Source organism: Humulus lupulus, chromosome 8 (genome assembly GCF_963169125.1).
Source record: "Humulus lupulus chromosome 8, drHumLupu1.1, whole genome shotgun sequence".
Lineage (NCBI taxonomy): Eukaryota > Viridiplantae > Streptophyta > Magnoliopsida > Rosales > Cannabaceae > Humulus > Humulus lupulus.
In genome coordinates, this window is record NC_084800.1 from 2,482,323 (window position 1) to 2,503,328 (window position 21,006).

Here is a 21,006-nt window from a genome sequence, read left to right on the forward strand (position 1 = left end):
GTGTTTTAGTAAAGTGGGGGACCACATTCTCAAAGTAGGGAGGACTTTACCTTCATCTGAATCCGAGCTCGAAGCCTCATCATTGGCCTCATTCCCAGATCGCGGACTCCTCAGGCGAACTGGGAGTGATGGCCTCGTTTCTCTCCTCGGAGGAAAGGCGCCTGTGGCCAGTGGCACCTCCTCCCAGTGTTCATATTTTTTATTGGACCAGTCATAGGTTGACTGGCCCTCTCCCAACAGCCCGCAAGCTCAGAGCTTGCCCTCATGTAATAGGTACGAGAGAGACCTCCTGCCATAAGGGAGTTGGAGCAAGGCCTCTTTGTGCCCCTTCATTGCTTCATCAGGGCTGGGACGCTGAAAATTAGCTGAAAGGCGAAACACATTTCAACTAAATATGGATTTAAGAACTAAAGTCTCGAGCACAGAAATAAAGGTAACGAGACTACTTACGAATCCGCCTGAACGAATAATGTCGAGACGGGGACAGACCATCTGTCCAGAATAAGGCTTTTTTGAAATCAGGCGGGTGGTTGGGAAGATCCTCAAAAACCTTCGTCTCCTTGGGGTAGCTCGAGAGGTAATAAAAGCCATCCCCTCCCCGAGCTCGGGAGGGGTTACTTTTTAAACAAAAAAGATCTAAATTCTCTTGAGGTGAAGGTCCTGTCCACCCCAGCTCGTGGTACAAGGACCTCAGGGCAGACAGCACCCTGTACGAATTGGTGTTGAGTTGGAACGGAGCCAACCCAACGAAATCAGTAAAGTCTTTGAAAAAAGACTTCAAGGGCAGCAGTGCTCCTGCCCTCATATGTTCCTGGCTCCATGCCGCATATTTCACTGTGGCGTCACGGCCGCCAGGGGCGAAGCAGCTCCGTTCTTGACCAGTCGGAGCTCGACACTTCAAGGTGCCTGACAAACCAAGGCCATGGAAAGCCAGGATTTCAGTTATTTGGCTGGTTGTGGTAACCGAGCTCCAGTAGAGCTCGGCCTCGAACATCTCTCTCCTCGGCTGTGAGGATGAAGGTTCCCCCATTAATGAAAATTTGAGCTCTCCGGGGGGGGTATGCGACAGTAACCTTTAAAGCAGGATCGAGAGGAATCGGCCTAAGGCCTGAATTAGATTCCGGATAGATGGCCTCCCGAAGAACTCTCCTCTTCCCCTCGATGACTTCGTCTATCTGACGGCGGTAATGAGCTCGAATGTCCTCTTGCTCACGTGCAAGCTCGTATTCTCTTATTCGACGTTGATTCCGGGCGAACAACGATTCTGGGCTCGGAGATTTTGGCTCGTAAGGGATTGCCTGCGGTGACCCCCACCGTCTTTCCAGATTCTGTGACATCTAACGAGAAAGAAAAAATGGTGAGGGCCATGCATACAAGAATCACGAGCTCGATGGAATGAGCTCGGAGATTTAGGAACGAGACAAACTAAATATTAAGACCCTTATTGAGGAGTCAGGGGTGTGTATTCCAAGAAAAAGAAAAGGAGCGTGGATAATTTTTTGAAAATCCCGAAATTCAAGGGAAAAAAGAGTGGCGGTTAACCAGGAAAGGCGTCTTTGGGTTTCGTGCATTTATCAAGGCCCATGTTTTTATCCGAAAACTTAGTGTACAAGAAACGTTGCCTAAAAATTTCAAAACCCAGAAAAATTGGAACCTCACTCAAATATTAAGACTGGGTATAAGTCAGTGATGAAAATCCAGTACAGGAGTCTAAAAAGCATCTGAGCCTATCGGATCAAAACCTCGTATCACATTATGATAAGGATGTAAACTAGTATATACACATACACAGCAAGAACAGTTTGAATAAAAACTGACAAAATGGGAAACAGAGATTGCTTACTTACACAATAATGGCGACTGCAGAGAGATTGTTGATTGAAGAAGAGGTTGCAAGTAGGAACTCACTGACTCGAACAGACCAGGATTTCTTTGCTTCTTTGGCCGAGAAAACATGCGCAGAATGGAAACTTTTTGTGAGGAGGTCTCTGGTTTCTTTTTTCCTTTTTTCTTGCTCTTGGTAAACGAAGGTAAAAATGAAGACGAAGAGTAGGGTCTTATATATAGGTGGGAAAAAAGGATTAATCTAGAACGTTGAACAAAATCCTTGCAAAATCCAATGGTCAGGGATCAATGACAAGATAGCGCCGAAAAGGTGTCAGATGGACGATCGTGGGCGTGTTTCCAGGGTACTCAAGTACTAAAAATGAGCAATGACCAATTGACGCGTGTCCATTTTCAAAAGTGTGATGGTACAGTTCTCAAGAAAAAGTAGTTCAAAAGTTTCCTTCTCTTAGGATTCAAACAAATACTTTTGAGGGGGCAAGATGTTACACCCGGATTTCGAGCTATGTTAATTATGACCTCGAAAGTTGGATTCGCAAATCAGTGGACTCATAAGGTTGGAAACATGCTCCAGGATTGTATGTCGAGCTTGCAGGATATAGACGACCTCGAGTACGGTGACCTCGAAGTATTCGTGATCTCGGAAGATAGCTCTGGGAACACACTCATCTTCAGGGACGACTTCGGATCAGGGGTCCTGAGCTCGACGCACGTACGATCTCGAAAGCCATGTGGCCTCGGGAGATGTTTCTAGCTCGATAGATGACGGGAAACCTAGGAGGCTAAAGCCTTAGAGATACACGATAACCACCTAGAATATCTACAAATGTTATTAATATGAAATGTAATCCTCATTTATTATTGTAAATCCCCTAGAATCGTGGGATATTATTTGGTCAGTTATACGTCTCCTGGTCTACAGGGGACGTTTCCTTTTATATCTGATTATAGGCATTTAAAGCCATTAATCTTATTTATACAAAAAGAGTAACTACCCAAAATATGTGGGATAGTATTCTTTAGCCTTCTCTATAAATAGAGAAGCCATGCACCATTGTAAAGGACCGAAAATCTGATCCTTGAGAGAAAACTCTGGAGAATTCATTCTTGAAGAATTCCTAGAGATAATCTTGAGTTTAATAACAAAGACTCGTGGACTAGGCAGATTTAACTGCTGAACCACGTAAAAATCGTGTGTTTATATTGTTTTATTTCAATTGGCCATTTTCAGTTATCGTTTACGTGCTCTTCTTTCATTGTTTGACGAAAAACGGCGTCAACACCTCCTAACTTATTTAGAATTTTCTGAAAATTTGTGGGGAGTTATTTATAACTACATTATACATCGTGGTGTAAAAAAAAAAATACAATTGCAACTTATCCATATATCAAAAATATTAAAAGTACCTATAGATATAGTGATTCAAAACACTCACTACTATAGTGGTACCATATATATATATATATATGAGATATAGTTATTTGGTTTCTTATGTTTTAATGAAATGTAAAGTTGGTATCTTATGTCATCAATAATGATCATCGCATATCATGTAATTTGAAAATGTTGATAAAATGTACCCTAAATTCAAATTTGGTCAACAAAATTTATCAATAGGGTTGTTGACCCACGATTTGGCCAACTGACACGGAGTCGAAACGTGATTGATATGAACGAATGTATAGAAAAGAACGTAATGACAAAAGTAAAGAAAACACAGCAATTTATAGTGGTTCGGCCCCAAGATCTGGTAATGACCTACGTCCACTTAGACTGAAATTGATATAAGAATCAGAAGGGTGATCAAAGAACCTGGGTTCAATGAGTTTCACTAACCTCTGAAGAACAATACAAGTTTACTTGGAAAATTACTGTAGTTTTGAATAATTCAAAAGTGAAAAAAGGTCCCTTCCTTTGAGCTATCTCTTTCTATTTATAGGCTCAAGGAGGGTTACAAGAAATTGTTACAGATATTCTTCCCTGGATAATCGGATATCCAAAAGATTGTATGAGATAAATTCGGAATTCATAAAGATCTTCCCATAAAAGTTGCCTTGTACACGGAACCATCGACCAGTCTGGTCGCGGGTAAGAGGGCTTACCCTGCCTCTACTGTGTCTTCTGGTCGATGCTCTAGCAGACGCTTCCAGGTGTCAGCCACGTGTCCAGAGATTATTTGTCACGTCACCAATGCTGATTTATTGGATAACAAGGGTAAATACTCATTATACCACATGTTTTATCGAAATACAGACCTGATATCCTATATTTTCCATAATACTCATTTGATATATCTTAATTTGAAATCATACATACTGTGGTACCCTGAAATCAAATTTGATTAATAAAAATTTATCATTATGATCAAATTGCGCTCAATTCAATTATATGAGTTTCAAATTCAAATTTAATTACTTAATTACATATAACCGAGTGAAGTTTGGTCATATTGATAAAATTTGTTGACCAAATTTGGGCACGGAATACCAAAGTATGTATGATTTCAAATTATAAGGTACTAAATGAGAATTATTGAAAATATAGGTATCAAGTTTGTAGTTCAATTAAGCACAATATATCAAATTTGTATTTCGATAAAATAAATGTATCATATAAGTATTTACTCTTATTATTATGACCGAACTGACCTAACTTATGTAATTAAGTAATCAAAATTAATTTGAAAAAAATACTCTACCACTTATCATATTTTAACATTTGGTCCAACTAATAAAGTTTTAAAATTTGATTTTACAATTGCAAAATTAATCAAAAATAGATTTTAAAATTACAAAACTTAATTAAAAATATATAAATTAAATGACATCTATTTTTCAAAGAGTATTTTAGTAATCACAATAACTTTACAAGTAAGCATGCCAACTTAATTACATAGCAAAATTTATGGTTGTATTTGGTAAAATTTTTGTTTTTGAATTTTTTAAACACAAAAATAGAAATATTATTTTTATTTTTAAAAAATAAAAATATGTTTGATAACTATTTTTATTTTTAAAAATAAAAAATAATAAATGTGTTTGATAACTTTTATTTTTATGTTTTGTTTAGCAATATAAAATGAGGTGGTGATTTTGAAGAAGAGAAGAAAAAAAAACTAAAAGTTGAAAACAATTTTAAAAAAATTTGAAAATAAAAATTTTCTATTTTCAAAATTTAATAAATTTTGTTTAAAATTTAAAAAAATAAAAAATAAAAATAGAATTACCAAACACAATTTTATGTTTAATTGTCAAATTTTTAATTAATTAAATAAAAAACTGTTTTTTGAATGGTTACCAAACAACACTTATATGTATACAAAAATCATGTGTTAACCCAATCCAATTAAGCATAATTGAAATATTAAAACCATATAATTGGTTTTGAGGAAAATGTATCGAAAAGAACACATAAATATTATAATATTATATGCAACAATTAAATTAGAATTTTTATTTTGTTATTATTGTAAAAGGTTTGTCATATTTATTAAATTTGGGGCGATAAGTAAATGGCATTTAAAAAAATTACAAAAAAAATTCAAAAGGAATTAATGTAGGATATGTGGTATCTAATGAGTGTAGTACATGTGAGACTAATTAAAACCTGATAATTATTTAATTAATCAATAAATATATTCGGCTACTTACAACAACTGTTTGGGTTTATTCTACTGCTCCTCTCACAATAGTATTTTTCTTTATTTGTCAAACCAAAAGACTGAACTATCAGATTAAAAAAACTGTTTAAAATCACTTTCAAAAAAATAAACAACAATTTCTCATTATATAAAATTAAAATCGAGTCATTTTTTATCAACTATATGCAAGTGACATTAGTATAAAATTTTAAAAATATGTATATATATGAGATAAATAATAAATAACAATTTAGTCCAAATTAATTTTAATATGACATTGACTTGAGCTTGAGATTGATTGGCTGACACTGTATTTATTTTTTATTTTAATTTTAAAAAATATATTTCATTGGGCTTTAGTCCATGACTTGTGAATAGTTATGTGAGCTGGCTAGTTTTGGAACAGAAAAACCTTTGAAACTACTCCAATCCAACCTTCCCCAGCTACCTCTCACCTATACACTAGCTACTTACTTTTTTTATTTTTGTATAATATTAATTAAAGAAACAAAAGATCATTATTTATGGAAGTTTGGATCTTAATTGTCCTTTTTTATGGACCCAAAAAACACCTAAAACTTAAACAAATCATATTATGTATTGAAATAATTGTCTTAGTGTTAAGCGCAACAAACGCACCAAGTTATGGTGCTCCCCCTAAATTCATATATTATTATTATCATAATTGTAATTTGTATGTGTTTAGGAACATATTTGTTGATTTTGGTGTAGTCACTCACTGCTTTGCTTGCACTTTCTACACTGTTATGCCACCTGTCCTCCCATTGCACACCGTCACCACATGACTACATGAGAATATATTATTTAATTTTTATATTTTAATTTGAGTGTTTTTTTTTTGACATTATGTTTTGTCTAATTACTTGTTTGAATTTTATATTTTGACAAATTATTTTTTAGATATTTTGTGTTGTAAAATAGTTTAAATAGAGAATTAACCTTCATTTTGAATCTGATAAAAAAATTTGAACTAAAATCGTAAATAATTTACCAAAATAACAAATCAAAATAAAAGTACAATTATTCTACATAGCAAAACCCCAAAATAAGATTTATGGGTCGATTACACACAGTGACGTGCCAAACTATGCACCTAAATATTACACACAGTGAAGTGACAAACTAGGTTAGTCAATCACATTTATTAAAACTGGGATCCATTATTTTAAAAAAACACTGCCGTGAAGATTTTGGGTGTATATATTATTACTCGTAACAAATTACTTTTTGAATATTTTATTTTGTAAAATAATTCAAATAGATCATTGGCCTTGATTTTGATTAAATTTTTTTGAACTAAAATCGTAAATAATTTACCAAAATAACATAATGTTGACTGTGTTTTTAGCCAACGACGTGAGAACGTCATATACGACAAACCTTCAAGAGAATTTAAACAACACAGACAGTTTAATCAAGAAAAGTAAATAACACAATATTTTATAGTGATTCAGCCCCGTTCAGTCGGTAATAGCCTAATCCACTTAGAGATTTTATTACTTTATCTACACTCAAGATCAGATGAACCGATGTCAATTGAGTTTCTTCAGTGTAAATTTTCAGGAATACAAAAAGAGTTTCTCTCAAGGAAAACACACTTTCTCTCTCTAGAAACTCAGACCAATTTTCAAATTGCCCAAAAGTCCTTTTTCTGATCCCATTAACCCTCTATTTATAGGCTTGGGACTAGAAACTGATATCCCCTTAGGATCGGGATATTTTATTACTCATATTATATTTACATTTAAATTATAAAAAACATTCAAAATGTAACAAAACCCCCAATTTGTGGGAAGAATGAGAGATTCCCGCGCGTGCTAAGACCGGTTCTTGTTGAAGCCGTTTCTGGGAATCTTGACTTACTCCTCCTCTATGTGGTCGACCCATATCTCCTACTGACCATTCATGCAAGAGCTGGTCGGATACATCCATGCTTGACATATGCAAGTGCTGGTAGGACATGCACTCCTCTACTCTAACATGGCAATCTCCTCTAGCATGTCATGTCTCTCGTCTAACATGGCACTCTCCTTTAGCATGCCATGTCTCTATTTGGACAACCATGCACTTGTTGGTCATACCCATAAGGACCATGTCCCTAGCCTCTCCTCGAACATGCATCCGAGCACACTCCTTGGACTGGTCCTCGGACCAAAGTCCAATCTCCCCCTTTGATTGCTCCTCGGACCAAAGTCCGACCACACTCCTTAGGCTCTCCTTGGACCAAGGTCCGAACACACCTCTTGGCTATCCTCGGACTAAGGTCCGACCACACCACTTGGGGCTCTCCTCGGACCAAGGTCCGAACACACTCTCCTTGGCTCTCCTCGGATCAAGGTCCGACCGGACCTCTTGGAGTGCTCCTCGGACCAAAGTCCGACTGGGCACACCCTAGCTAAGTACTCTCCTCGGGTGCACTTGGCTTGGTCATGACATCTTTCAAGCAGTCCAAACTCTTCACTGATGTATTGGGCTACTGCTAAGCCAGATCACCCAACTATTCTATGCCACTTGTCATTTCTATTGCCACATCATCATTTTCAAATTTTAGGGATAACACATATTAAAACAAAAATACAATTATTTTGTCTAACAAATTCAGGTTTAGACCCCAAAATCAGATTTAAATATCTATTTGAACTATTTTACAAAAACATAACGTAAGATAAAAAAAAGTATAAACATTTTTATTTCTCCACATATTGCACAACTTTCAGTATTTATCTTTGACTTAATTAGGAGTAATATAAGTGTTAGATTAAAATGAAATATATGCATATGAACAATCTTATACATGAAGACAGAATTAATATATAGAATGAACATATACAAATAGAGGATCGAATAAGCTCTCACTAACTTTTTTTAAATGGAGTTAGTCAGAATAAGCCGTGAGTTTGGAGACTAGTACTCTATATTTATAGGGTGAGACCTACCATCAGAGTCTTTACCACAGATTGAGATATTCTGTCAATCAATTGGGATATAAAAAATCAGATAACAACAAAATCAGATAACAAATAATGTTGATCATTAATTATAATATTTTGTCAATAAATTAAATATTAATTTTAATATATCAAATCAATTAATTATAACAAATTAATTTTATATATCAAATAAATAAATATTCTAATGACTTTTTCCCAGTAGATTACGATCACAATCCAACTATAATTGTAGTTACACTTATCATTAAAAGCATAATGATTAATGAATTAAGTATTGATTTGTGTTATTAGCAAACTAATTTAAAGCATGAAAGTCTATGTATGAGGTGGCTTGGCAATGCAACTTTCTTCACATGTTTTATTTGAAAATGAACTCTATATATGAAATTATTATAATATCCACATATATATATTAATTAAATGGTCACTAGCAAGTAGCAAAAGCGTGTGCTTCACTTGACACGCATGGATATAAATAAGGTAAAGATCTTACCGCTAAATCTAAACGAAAGGATTACATAACGTGATAATCATCAATGTATTGACTGCAATAATTTCCAATTTTGGATGTTTTTAAGATTTTTGAGGTGAGAAAGAGATCGCTTCCACTCGATTCTCATGCATTTATGTATATATTTATATTTATACATAATTAATTTATATTCGTTGCTGCACATAATATCTATTAGATTAGAAACATATAGAAGGTTCTTTCAAAAGGAGAAGAAGATATATATAGAATATTTTTTTGAGTTTATATATTTTTGGACCCTATATTTTTTGTGAGTACCTGTTTAGATTCTGTGTTTTAATAAATTCTTTTTTGGACCCTATATTTTATAAAATGATTCAAATAGATCCATAAACTCAATTTTAATGAAGACAAAATTAAATATAACAACACAGTTTTCAATCAGAATGATTTTATTTTTGTTCTGAAGTGTTTGTTTGATGAATTATTTGTGATTTCAGTTGAAAAAACTTTGATCAAAATCGGGTTTAGAGTTTTATTTGAACTATTTTATAAAACATAGGGTCCAAAAAGTAATTTGTCAAAACACAGAGTCTAAATAGGTAATGAAACAAAACATAAGGTCTAAAAATGTATAAACCCTATTTTTTCACGCAAAAAGGAAAAAAGAGTTGTGTATATATTAATAATAGCAATTTGAATGCATGTTTTACTTTATCTCTCATAATAGATCATTAAAATCTACTTTTTCTATTTTACCACATATTTTGTTTAGGCGGTACAGCCAGTTTGTGTTTTCTACACTTTAATATTTTTTTTTAATTTTTTTATATCACAGTGTACAATGTAATCATTGAAGACAATTTGTAAATTTTCAAGAAATTCTGAATAATTTACAGTGCTAAAAATAATGTTCAAAAGTTCATTTTTTATACGTGTATAAAAAAAATAAACACGTGTGTAACAAACTGTTTGAATCCTGTTTTCGGTACTATAATTTATATGGAATTTCTTGAAAATTTGTAGGATATTTTAGATAGCTACAATGTACACCGTCATATAAAAAAATTTGGGATTACATAAATGCGAATGCCAGAAATAGAAAAATGATGCACCAATATTGTAAAAACAATGGATGTGTTGTAGTCCCCCACTTTTATATTATATGATATATCATATTCTTTATATTTTCTTGTACATCATCTAAATATTATATTTATAAGTATTAATTTTTAGTTAAAGTCCAAGAAAAAAAATTGAAAAATAAAAAATAATAATAAAAAAATAACTAATGGGAGAGTGAAAGGAAAAAAATATAAAAAAAAAACATATTAAAAAATATTTAATGAAGCTAAAAGCTTAGTTAGATTTGGTGAAAAAATTATTAAGTGTTAAAAGCACTCCTAATGAAGGAGGTAAAATGTCTAATTCTTTATAATATAGAGAAAAAATTGTTAAATAGTGGTGATGTAAACTTATATATTTTTTTATCTAAATAAATAGTATTTCTCTATATATATAGTGAAACACTATTCATCAAGCTATAAATATTTTATTATTTTTTATAAACTTTTGTATATATATGAGTGTGATACTATTATATTTAATTATTTTATTTTTTAAATTGAATAAAATATTTTTTAAAAATATAATATTTAAATGATGTAGAGAAAAAATAAAGAAGTTGATGAATAATATAATGTAAATGCTTGAGATAAATTATAAAAAAACTATGTTTTGGTGATATATTTTCTAATACACTTTCTCTATAATATTTAGCTAAAACTCACAAAAACATATTCCATCATCTCCTTTATATATATATATATATATTTATAATAACTATGCACAAACTCTAATTAATTCATTTCTACATTTACATAATATTTTAATATTATTATTTTTCTTTATAAGCTTCCTTATTTAGTACATATTTATTTTTTTTCTTTCTCAATTATTTTATTTTACTTTAATTAATAAAATATATTTAAAGATATAATATTTAAATGATGTAGAGAAATATATAGAGAAGCTGATGTATGATATAATGTAAAATTTAAAAGTAAAATAGAAAAATATGTGTTTTGGAGAAGTATTTTAAAAAATGGAGTAGAACATTCATTTAAAAGATGGAGTAGAACATTCATCGGTTTATATATTATAGCTAAATATTTGTAACATCGGATGCAGTTCAATTTTAAGTACTTAACTATTTTTTTACATATATTCTAGTTTAGAGAGGCTGCTCTTAGTAAAGTGTTATCTTTTCACATGAATTGAAAAGACAATGTTTATAACTACGTCCATCCATTTCGTTTAGTAGTTGATAAGAAGTTATAAAATAATATAAATAAAAAAGTTTACGATAAGCTTTGGTTTGGAGTGGAGGGTAGTTGATTCTTGGCCAATAAGCAATAGAAAACAAGACATAATTGACAATTTTGTATTTGAAGATAATAGTACGTAGCTTATTTTATTTTTATATAATATGTATACAATAAAGTTTGTATGATTAGCTAAGTTGGTAAATAATATTTACAATAACTATGTCTACCAAACGGAATATTATTCATTTAAGAAAGAAAATTATTGATATTTTTAAAGAATTAAAATAAATAAAAAGTACTTTCTAGAAATAACTGAGTATTTTAATAAAATAACAATAATAATGTTTTGTTCCTAATTTCAATAAAATACAAAATTAGTTTAAGGGCAGTAACCAAAAATTAATGATTCAATTTAAGAAACAAAAGCGAAGTAAAGTGATTCCATTTGCCTCATTGTTTATTAATTAGCTAGTTTATGACTCACTCACCGGGTTGAGATTTTCTAGTAATAATAATAGTTTATTTTTATTGTTCTAGCATGTTTATTATAATTGGTTGTAGAATTTAACTAAATTGTTAATTTCAACATGTTCTTTTTATATATATTTATTATAATCCATTCTTAATTAAATCTGGTTGTAGCTAAAAAGAGTAATATATTTTAACCATTAACTTTTATTGAAATAACTAAAAAAAATATCAAGATTACGCTAGTCAGTGCTTGAAAAAAAACGAAGAAATGATTTGTTCTCTCAATTACATTTCTTAAAAATACACGAGAACAAACAAAATTAAGATATGTAACACGAGAGTAGTGATTTTTTTGAAGAGAAATTGGTGAAAATAGACTCCTTTTATAGTGTATTTTTCACAATAATTTATTTTTAACACATTTTAGGTAAATGACATCATTTTTAAACAAATGGGTAAAATTATACTTTGACAGAAAAAAAAATTTAAAAAAATCTAAAACATCAAAAATCCTTAAAATTCACAAATCCCTAAATCCTAAAACTCTCTTCTGTTTCTCTCCTTCACGCCGGCTCACGGCTCACGGCAGAATCTTCTCCTAAATACATAGTGATAGTGATAGAGAAATATAGTTAAGAAAATAAATACAATTAAAAGCATACCATATGCTATCTACATACAAAAATTACACAATTTCTAATAATAATAATAATAGGTTTTAAAATGAGAAATTGGACAAAAAAGAACAAGGCGGGAAAGACGCCAAAGATCTGGAAAACCGGATGGGAAGGGAATAATACGTTCAAAAAAAATATGTTTTGCTTGCGTAACACAGACGCTCACTCACTCACATGTTTACATTTTTTTTTGTTTTTTTTGACAAAAAAATATCTAACATGTTTTACATTTACTTTCTTCCATTAAGATTGTGAAAATGATTCCACTAGTAAATAATAATAATAATAATAAGAAGAAGGGTTTATACAATTTTTAGACTTTATATTTTTCTTTATTATTTGTTTTGACCCTATATTTTAATAAATTATTTTTTGGATCCTGTAATTTGTAAAATGATTCAAATAGGTCCTAAGCCTGATTTTGATGAACAAAAAAATTAAATATAACAACACAGTTTTTAGTCAGAATGACTGTATTTTTGTTCTAAGTTGTTAGTTTGATGAATTATTTATGATTTTAATTCAAAAAACTTTGATTAAAATTGAGTTTAAGGGTCTATTTGAACTATTTTAGAAAACACATGGTCCAAAAAATAATTTGTCAAAATACATGATCTAAAAATGTATAAATAATAATAATAATAAGTGTGTGTAGTGTTCGTGTGAAATTTGTGCGTGCGCATATCATTACTCTTGAAACTCTTATAGCAATCCCAACAGCTATAGAGAAAATTATAGAGAAAATTGTTAAAATTATCACCCAATAGCCCATTTAAATCAATTCTCTAAAATAAAGTTTCTTTATATTTTTTATTTTCATCTTTACATTTATAGATTTTTAAGAGCTCATTTAAACATTTTTTTTATTTATGGGTTTATACTTTTTTGGATCCTGTATTTTTTCCCATTATCTGTTTGGACTTTGTGTTTTGACAAATTATTTTTTGGACCCTATTTTTTGTAAAATGGTTAAAATAGAACCCTAAACTCAATTTTGATGAATAAAATATTGAATATAACAATACATTTTTTAAGCAGAATGATTTTATTTTTATTCTGAATTGTTAGTTTGGTAAATTATTTGTGATTTTAGTTAAGAAAACATCGATTAAAATCGAGTTTAGCGTTATATTTTAACTATTTTACAAAATATAGGGTCCAAAAAATAATTTGTCAAAACACAAGGTCCAAACATGTAACAGGAAAAAACAAATGGTCCAAAATTAATTAATAAAAATGTTTAAAGATATATTATTGAAATGATGTAAAAAAATATATAAAGAAACTAATATATGGATACGGTAAATTTTTGATGTAAAATAGAGAGGTTAGGGTTTTAGTAATGTATTTTAAATGATAGAGTTGAGAAGCTGCTCCGAGTGCTCTTAGTTAATCTCTGCCTTCAAAAACATATGCCATAATATTTATTTTTTATTTTTTTATGGTGGTATTTGTTATAGTTACAGTATCATCCATGCAAATTCTGAATAATTTACAGTGCCGTAAACAAAATTCTTCATATTCTCTAATATTCTGGTTTAACACGCGTGTTCGCAAAAATAATAACCGGTTTTCGGCACTATAAATTATTTGAAATTTTTTCCAAACTTTACAAGAGGGATGTTGTAACTGCAACGAACACTGCTATGAAAAAATACTCTACGGGTGCAATTGATATGCGGTATTATGTCGTATAGTATTATAATAAATTGTGTTTTAAAACATATTTTTATATAATATTATATCTTGTATAGACATTTATATGTAAATACATGTCGATACTAAACATATTACTATATAAAAATATGTTATAGAACAAAATTTATTATAATATAATACAATACCACGCAATCCCACTACCAAACGTATCCTACATGTGTTTTCGGTAACATAAATTAATTAAGAGAGGTTTATGAGTTTAAATTAATTAAGAGAGGTTTATGAGTTTGTTGTTGGCAATCCACTAACAATAATAATAATAATAATTAATAAGGGAAATATGCGAATTATAATATAGAATATTTATTTTTCATTCTTTGGACTGGTCCGGAAAAGTAATAGATTTAAGAGAGTAGAGTAGTAGTAGAAAAAAAAAAAAAAAAAAAAAAAGAGAAAGTAAAAAGTTACAAGAATAAAAGGGGAGCGTGCGCGTGTCCGGTGCGCCGAGAGACTCGTCGGCCAGCCCAAAAAAGCTCTGTTCTTCTCACTTTCGGGCATGCAACAATAACAACAGTCATCATCTTTCTCTCTCTTCTTCTTCACCTCACTTTCACTGCCTTCAAAAGTGCCGCTTCCGATTCCGATTTCTTCGTCTCTCGACCTTCCCTTCTTCCTCTATCGGAATCTTCTTTTCTTTTCCGGCGAACGTTGGCGCCGTTCATTGTCTCTTGGCATCGAACTGGCTGCTTTTATTTTTCGCTCTGCTCTACCCTTACCTCGATCTGACCTTTTCTGGTCTTGTGCAACTAAGGTTTGTCATTATTATTATTATTAATGTTATTTTTCGAGTTTATTTTTGGCGGTGGGGGCTAATTTGCTAGAGAAGTATTGTGCGGAAATGAGTTTTGGAGATGGTTGATCAATGCAAAGATTTAAAGATAAAAACTAAAAGAGTAAAGATGATAAATATGACAAAAAGCGAGCTTTTTTTTTTAGCTAAGATTGAGTTATGAAACTTGATGGGTTTGTTTTTTTCGCTGTATGTATATCTTCGATTTTAAGATCTATTTTTTTTTCCTTATTTCAATATATGTAGTTTTTCTTATCTTCACTTTTTGGCGCTGGGAATTTTTTTACTTCATACGGGTATTCGAAAAAGTCATATATTTTTTTAAGCATTCTTTGATAGTTATCGTCTATGGATATTCATGTTTAGCAATTCTTATAGAGTATATATAAATGGGGGTCTTTTGTGTTATTTTAAGATAGGTTGGTTCTAGTTTCCTTGTTTGATTGCAGTGTCAGATGGGTGTTGTTCTAAAATGTGTGTTAGAATCTCTGTTTTCATTTTCCAATTGCTATTCTATGGATAGATCCGCAATCTTTCCCACGCAAAGGCAGACCCAAAACTTTGACTTCTGTACTTCCATCCCTGCCCCGACTTAACTTATTTATTTTCCTTCGTAAGTCATACGCTAGAAATTCTTCTCATCCCTAGCTCCCTCTCAGGCACTTAAATGCTTGAGCTCATAAGACGTGTATCTAATTGAATAAGCTGCTCACTTATTCTTATTCTGGAACTTGGAAAATGATAGATGTCAAGCTTTTGAATTCGTAATTTTCATTGTGGGGAAGCCATAGCTTTAGATGTTTCAAGCTTCTTGCATTCGAAATATTGTTATACCTCCCGTGAATTATACTCAATATTCTAGTAATATGTAATAAGTGATGTCATTGAGGTTATTTGTGATAGCATATGATTCGAGTAATTACCAATAGCGGTTTTTGTTTTTAATTTTTAGTTGTGAACGTTTGATGCAGCTTGTTATGAAAATAAAGTAGAAGCCTTGATTGTCTATGAAGTTACTAAAATCATGGAGATGGCTTTTGAAGAAAAAGAATGTTACGTCTGATGCAGTATGATCGTGTTCTTTTACTCTCTTGTTAAGATTGAAGTGTCTTGTATTCTGGAGATATTAATTTGCCTTCGAGTTATAATATTCCAAATTTTGATGCAGGGAAGATGCGGATTCAAGATGAAGCAACTTCCGTTTATGGGAATTGTGTGCACTGTCATGCTGTTTATTGTGTATAGAACCACAAATTATCAACATAAGCACACGGAGGTACAATGGCTCGATCATTCTGTTTGAGTATGCGACGTTATTTATGAGTATCCATTTAATTAATTTTGTTTTCCCAGTAGATAGTCTACTGATTTCTTTTCCTCCTTTTATTATCAGATGGAAACAAAAATTCATCCTTTTGGCTCAGTAAGCTAACATATACCTTACAAATGTTTCACTTGCTTTGTGTGCATTATGACAAAGTTCTCAATTCTTTTAATGATTTCGTATAGGAATTGCTTGTGGCTTCCAGAGAGTTAAGTGGTTTACCTCGTGGTATTATACAAGCTAGGTCAGATTTAGAATTAAGGCCGCTGTGGTTGACGAGTAGCTCAAGGTCAAAGGTAAGATTCAGATCCTCTTATAATATAACACATGTTTTCCTTCTTTTTTTAGTATTGCTCCTTATATGCAGATTTATATGCTGTTGCTAATTGCTAATTTGTAGACTACACTGGTGTTTTCTTAGTTGTTTCTATAAATATATATTAAAAAAATACTTTTTGTAACCTGGTGTTCTTGGGTCATATCAAATGGCACTGGCAGGTAAACGACTATAGCCATCGTAACTTGCTGGCTGTTCCAGTTGGCATTGAGCAAAAACTTAATGTTGATGATATGGTGCAAAAGGTAATACATTTTCTTCTCTTTATTATTCAAAATGCTATCTCATTATCTTCTTTGCCTAATTCCATTAATTTCAGTTTCTTCCAGAGAATTTTACCATTATTCTATTCCATTATGATGGAAATGTTGATGGATGGTTGGATCTTGAGTGGAGTAATGAGGCCATACACATTGTTGCGCAGAACCAAACAAAGTGGTATGTTTGTTGTTAATAGTTGGGTATTTGATCATTTGTTTAATTATGTGATTCAATGAGAGAATACATCATCTCTCTTCAAAGAAATACAAGTTCTAAGATTTCTCTTGGTAAGGCTTGTTCAACCCAAAATTTGCTAAGATTGACACGGTGAATGGTATTTGCCTACTTTTTGTCTTTATTTAGCTCATTGGGATTGACACTTCAGCTTACCGGTGGTAGTTTCTATATTGCTCTTTTTTAATTTCTGTTTCAGTAATAGTGTTTTGGTTCATCACAGGTGGTTTGCTAAGCGCTTTTTACATCCAGATGTTGTGTCCATATATGATTATGTGTTTCTCTGGGATGAGGATTTGGGAGTTGAGAACTTTAACCCTGGAAGGTAATATTGATGGGCTTCTCGAAGATCCTTTGCTGGGACTATTCTTATTTTGTTGGCTGTGGCTTGGATCTTTGCTTTTTCTGCGATGGAGACATAGAGTTGATGTTGTGACAAAAATTATTTTGGACTTGCAAATGCACTCCTTATGATAGAAAGGAAAAAATATACTTTGTTTTATAGATGATTCATATTTGATTTTTTGTAAATTACTATAAACTGCTGGTTCATGACTCAACAACTTTCTTGCAACATATCTATCCATTAATTTTTTACAAGAACAAAAGCTGATAGAATAGCTGTACTGTAGGTCTGTTGTATTCAGTAAGCTATGTGTATATGAATATAATGCAACAGTGCATTTGTTGAACTCCTCTGACATTCTATCAATGCTATTAGAGCAGATTGGAAGATTTTATTGCGTAGATATTTCTGCTTGGTCTCTTGTTAGCAGAGTTTAATGTAATTTAATTATTAACGGGCTTATTCTCTCCATTCATAATCTTTTCTTTTTTTTGCTAGATACATCAAAATTGTAAGAAGAGAAGGACTGGAAATATCTCAGCCAGCCTTAGATCCTAATTCAACAGAGATACATCATAGAATTACTATTCGTGCTAGAACAAAGAAGTTTCACAGGTTACCAGACACGTTTATTTATCTGTCATTAAAATTTTCTAACAGGCATGTGAGCCTTATATAAACTTTTTACATGTTAACAGAAGGGTTTATGACCTAAGAGGCAGTACTAAGTGTTCAGATGCAAGTGAGGGGCCACCATGCACCGGGTATGGTTTTTTTAGCTACCCTACCATTCAAATTCTTCCCTGCATATAGCATTTGGATGTTTCTATTTATTATATGTATGGCAAATTTTCTCATTATAAAGTCCACTGTTTTTTTTTAAAAGATGAAGTGGATACATATCTTAGTGTAGGTGTAGAAAATATTTTTATCCTTTTTTAAAGTTAAGTACTTTTAAGATCCTGATTATGTCCTTTATGTCTTGTCCTTCTCCTAACTGACCCACTCGAAGTAAAGTGAGATATCTTATTGCTGAATTTAATAATAGTACTTGGTTTTAAAAATCTTATGGATTGATATATTGGTGGACTTACTGGTTTCTGCATTTTCTTATCTAGATTTGTTGAAGGTATGGCCCCAGTGTTTTCTAGATCTGCTTGGCGGTGTACTTGGCATCTTATCCAGGTAACTTGTAATGGTGGCATCCAATCACTCTTTTAATTTGGCAGACACTATTATTGAAATGATCAAGCGAAAACAATTTTCGCATTTTGTAATCTTAGTCTTACAGCATGAATACGACTTTGTTATTTGATTTATATGACTTACACTACATTATTAGTAGATGTAGTTCAGTGCACCACTTATATTTATATTTTGGTTTCTACGATGATTGAAAATCTTGATGTATCTGTTCATCTGAAGTCCTTTTATATGTCCTTGTTCTTTTAAGATTCAGCTTCACACTTTTGCTTTTAACTACTTCCTGGTAGCAAAATTGATGTTATGCAAATTATAATTCTCTAAGCATTTATCATGGTTGAATTCCTAATCAAAATGCTTTCTTTTTTGTTCAGAATGATCTTGTTCACGGATGGGGAATGGACATGAAACTTGGGTATTGTGCACAGGTGATACTTACTTTCTTAGTTCTTGTTCAAGACTTAGGAGCTTTGATTAATTCTTATAACTTTTTACCATATGGAAGACATTGTATCACTATCATCTTGTTGACTATTTCACATTTCCCCACTCTTACACATCCAATCATACCTTGGGAATGTCTCCACAACTTTGTTGGATATGTGTGCATTTGTTCTTTTCAACCAGAAAAAAAAGAAAAAGAAATGAAAAACACTTAGGTCAATCAAGCTACTTAAGGGGTAACACTATAGCAGGGGCCACAGGAGATGGTTTTAATGACTGATTCTGGAAAGCTGTTTACAGAACGAGAGGAAAGAGAAAAAAGAATGGAGATTGGCAGCATAATTTAACTCTCCTCTCTGTTACAAAATCCCTTCTCTCCAATTGACATTCTTGGCCATTTTCGGATGGATCTGTAAACGTGACCAGAGAATGAGATGGAAACAGAGGAGCCAACTCTTTTCCTTCTTTATTTTCAACATAAGAAACTTTAGAGAGAATTGCAGCATAATTTAGACCTCCTGCTTTCTACGAAGACATTTTCAATGCCTGTTGACATCCTTGGCAATTTTGGATGAATGCTATATACACTAACTCTTTTCATTCTCTGTTTCGCAACCAAAAAAACTACAGCATGGCGTAGTGCTCTGCTCGTTTTACAAGCTCCTTTTTCTTTAATCTCTCTTAAATTTTCAAAATGTTGATATGTTCTTTTACTTCAACTTGCTTGTGTTTTTGTTTAGTTCTTTTAATACTTTCCTTGATGAGAAATGTAATAACATAGTTCTTTTAACAGGGTGATCGGACCAGGAAGGTTGGTGTGGTTGATAGTGAATATATAGTTCATAAAGGCATACAAAGTTTGGGTGGTGGTGGGGTGGTCTCTTCTGTAAAAAAGGTTAGTTTGAATTTGATTGCCCCTTCCACCTTACAAAAGCAATAGGTTTTTCCCTTGACTGTGAGATGGCATGGTAAATGCATATTTTCATGTGTGCATACTTGAGGATTTTTACTATCATTGATGAACTCACATGAATCATATATGCTTTGTAGACCACGTATTTGTTATGAATGATTACTCTCAACTCATAAATCATAATTGACGATGTTGATAGAATTTTCTATATTAAAAATATATATATTTGAGTTTTTGTCCCATAACATTTGCTCCCCTATAATCTACTCCACTCCCTTTTTTGCAGGGCTCAAATTCTGAGGTGGTAACTAAGGTAAACTCCAGTCTACTCTAAACAAATGTAACATTTCGATTTGTCCGAAAATATTTAGAACACTTTGACTAAAGTCATATATCTTTATTGATGTTACTCAGAAGCATGCTACTGGAGCTGGTGATATACGAACTGAGGTGAGACTGTCTAATCTTTATTAAATGTGTCAACTTTCTGTATTGCTGTCGCAACCTGTGGCCTGCACAGGTATTCCATGGTGAACACCAAGTTTCTCCAAAAACTTTGTGAAATCATGAATGTTCCTTTCAATATGCGCACTTGCAGATAAGGAGGCAATCGACATGGGAGCTTCAAATCTTCAAGGAGCGATGGAATCGTGCAGTGGACGAGGACAAGAACTGGATTGAGCCATTTAAAAGTATTCAAAGACTGAGAAAACGAAAACGCAGCCACCACTAAACTAAGCTCCTTATCCTAGCTGTGTGCTTCAAATGTTTTGCCCATCATCATTCTCAGTCTAGTTGGTCCCCACTCTACACTGCTAGCTTCAGCTTCTCCTTCAGCGTTTGTTGTACTCTTCTTAATCATTTCATTTATTTAAATATTCATAATTTTGGCTTTAGAGTTATTTCATTACCTGTACCTAGCTCGAGCTGTAACACATAGTCTTGGTGTAATTAAAAGGTTTACTAATTGGTCGAACGTGAACTACAGAAATCATCATTCTAATACATACAAAATGGTGTCCACGTTCGG

General features: G+C 32.1%; 1 protein-coding gene across 3 annotated transcripts; it reads left to right on the forward strand.

Annotated features, from left to right (window-relative positions):
* Positions 1–14,469: 14,469 nt before the first annotated feature.
* Positions 14,470–20,958, forward strand: LOC133794136 (uncharacterized). 3 transcript variants are annotated; one of them, XM_062231335.1, is made up of 16 exons: positions 14,470–14,875; positions 15,886–15,981; positions 16,083–16,190; positions 16,308–16,337; positions 16,424–16,534; positions 16,737–16,820; positions 16,895–17,013; positions 17,294–17,395; positions 17,915–18,031; positions 18,115–18,180; positions 18,535–18,601; positions 18,994–19,047; positions 19,857–19,958; positions 20,263–20,289; positions 20,391–20,426; positions 20,575–20,958. In XM_062231335.1, the coding sequence occupies exons 2-16, from the start codon at positions 15,922–15,924 to the stop codon at positions 20,707–20,709; spliced, it is 1,218 nt and encodes a 405-aa protein (XP_062087319.1). In that variant the 5' UTR covers positions 14,470–14,875; positions 15,886–15,921; the 3' UTR covers positions 20,710–20,958. The 3 variants fall into 3 exon arrangements, with proteins under 3 accessions (XP_062087319.1, XP_062087321.1, XP_062087320.1); XM_062231336.1 differs by lacking the exon at positions 14,470–14,875 and adding an exon at positions 15,670–15,782; XM_062231337.1 differs by lacking the exon at positions 15,886–15,981.
* The last annotated feature ends 48 nt before the right edge of the window (positions 20,959–21,006 follow it).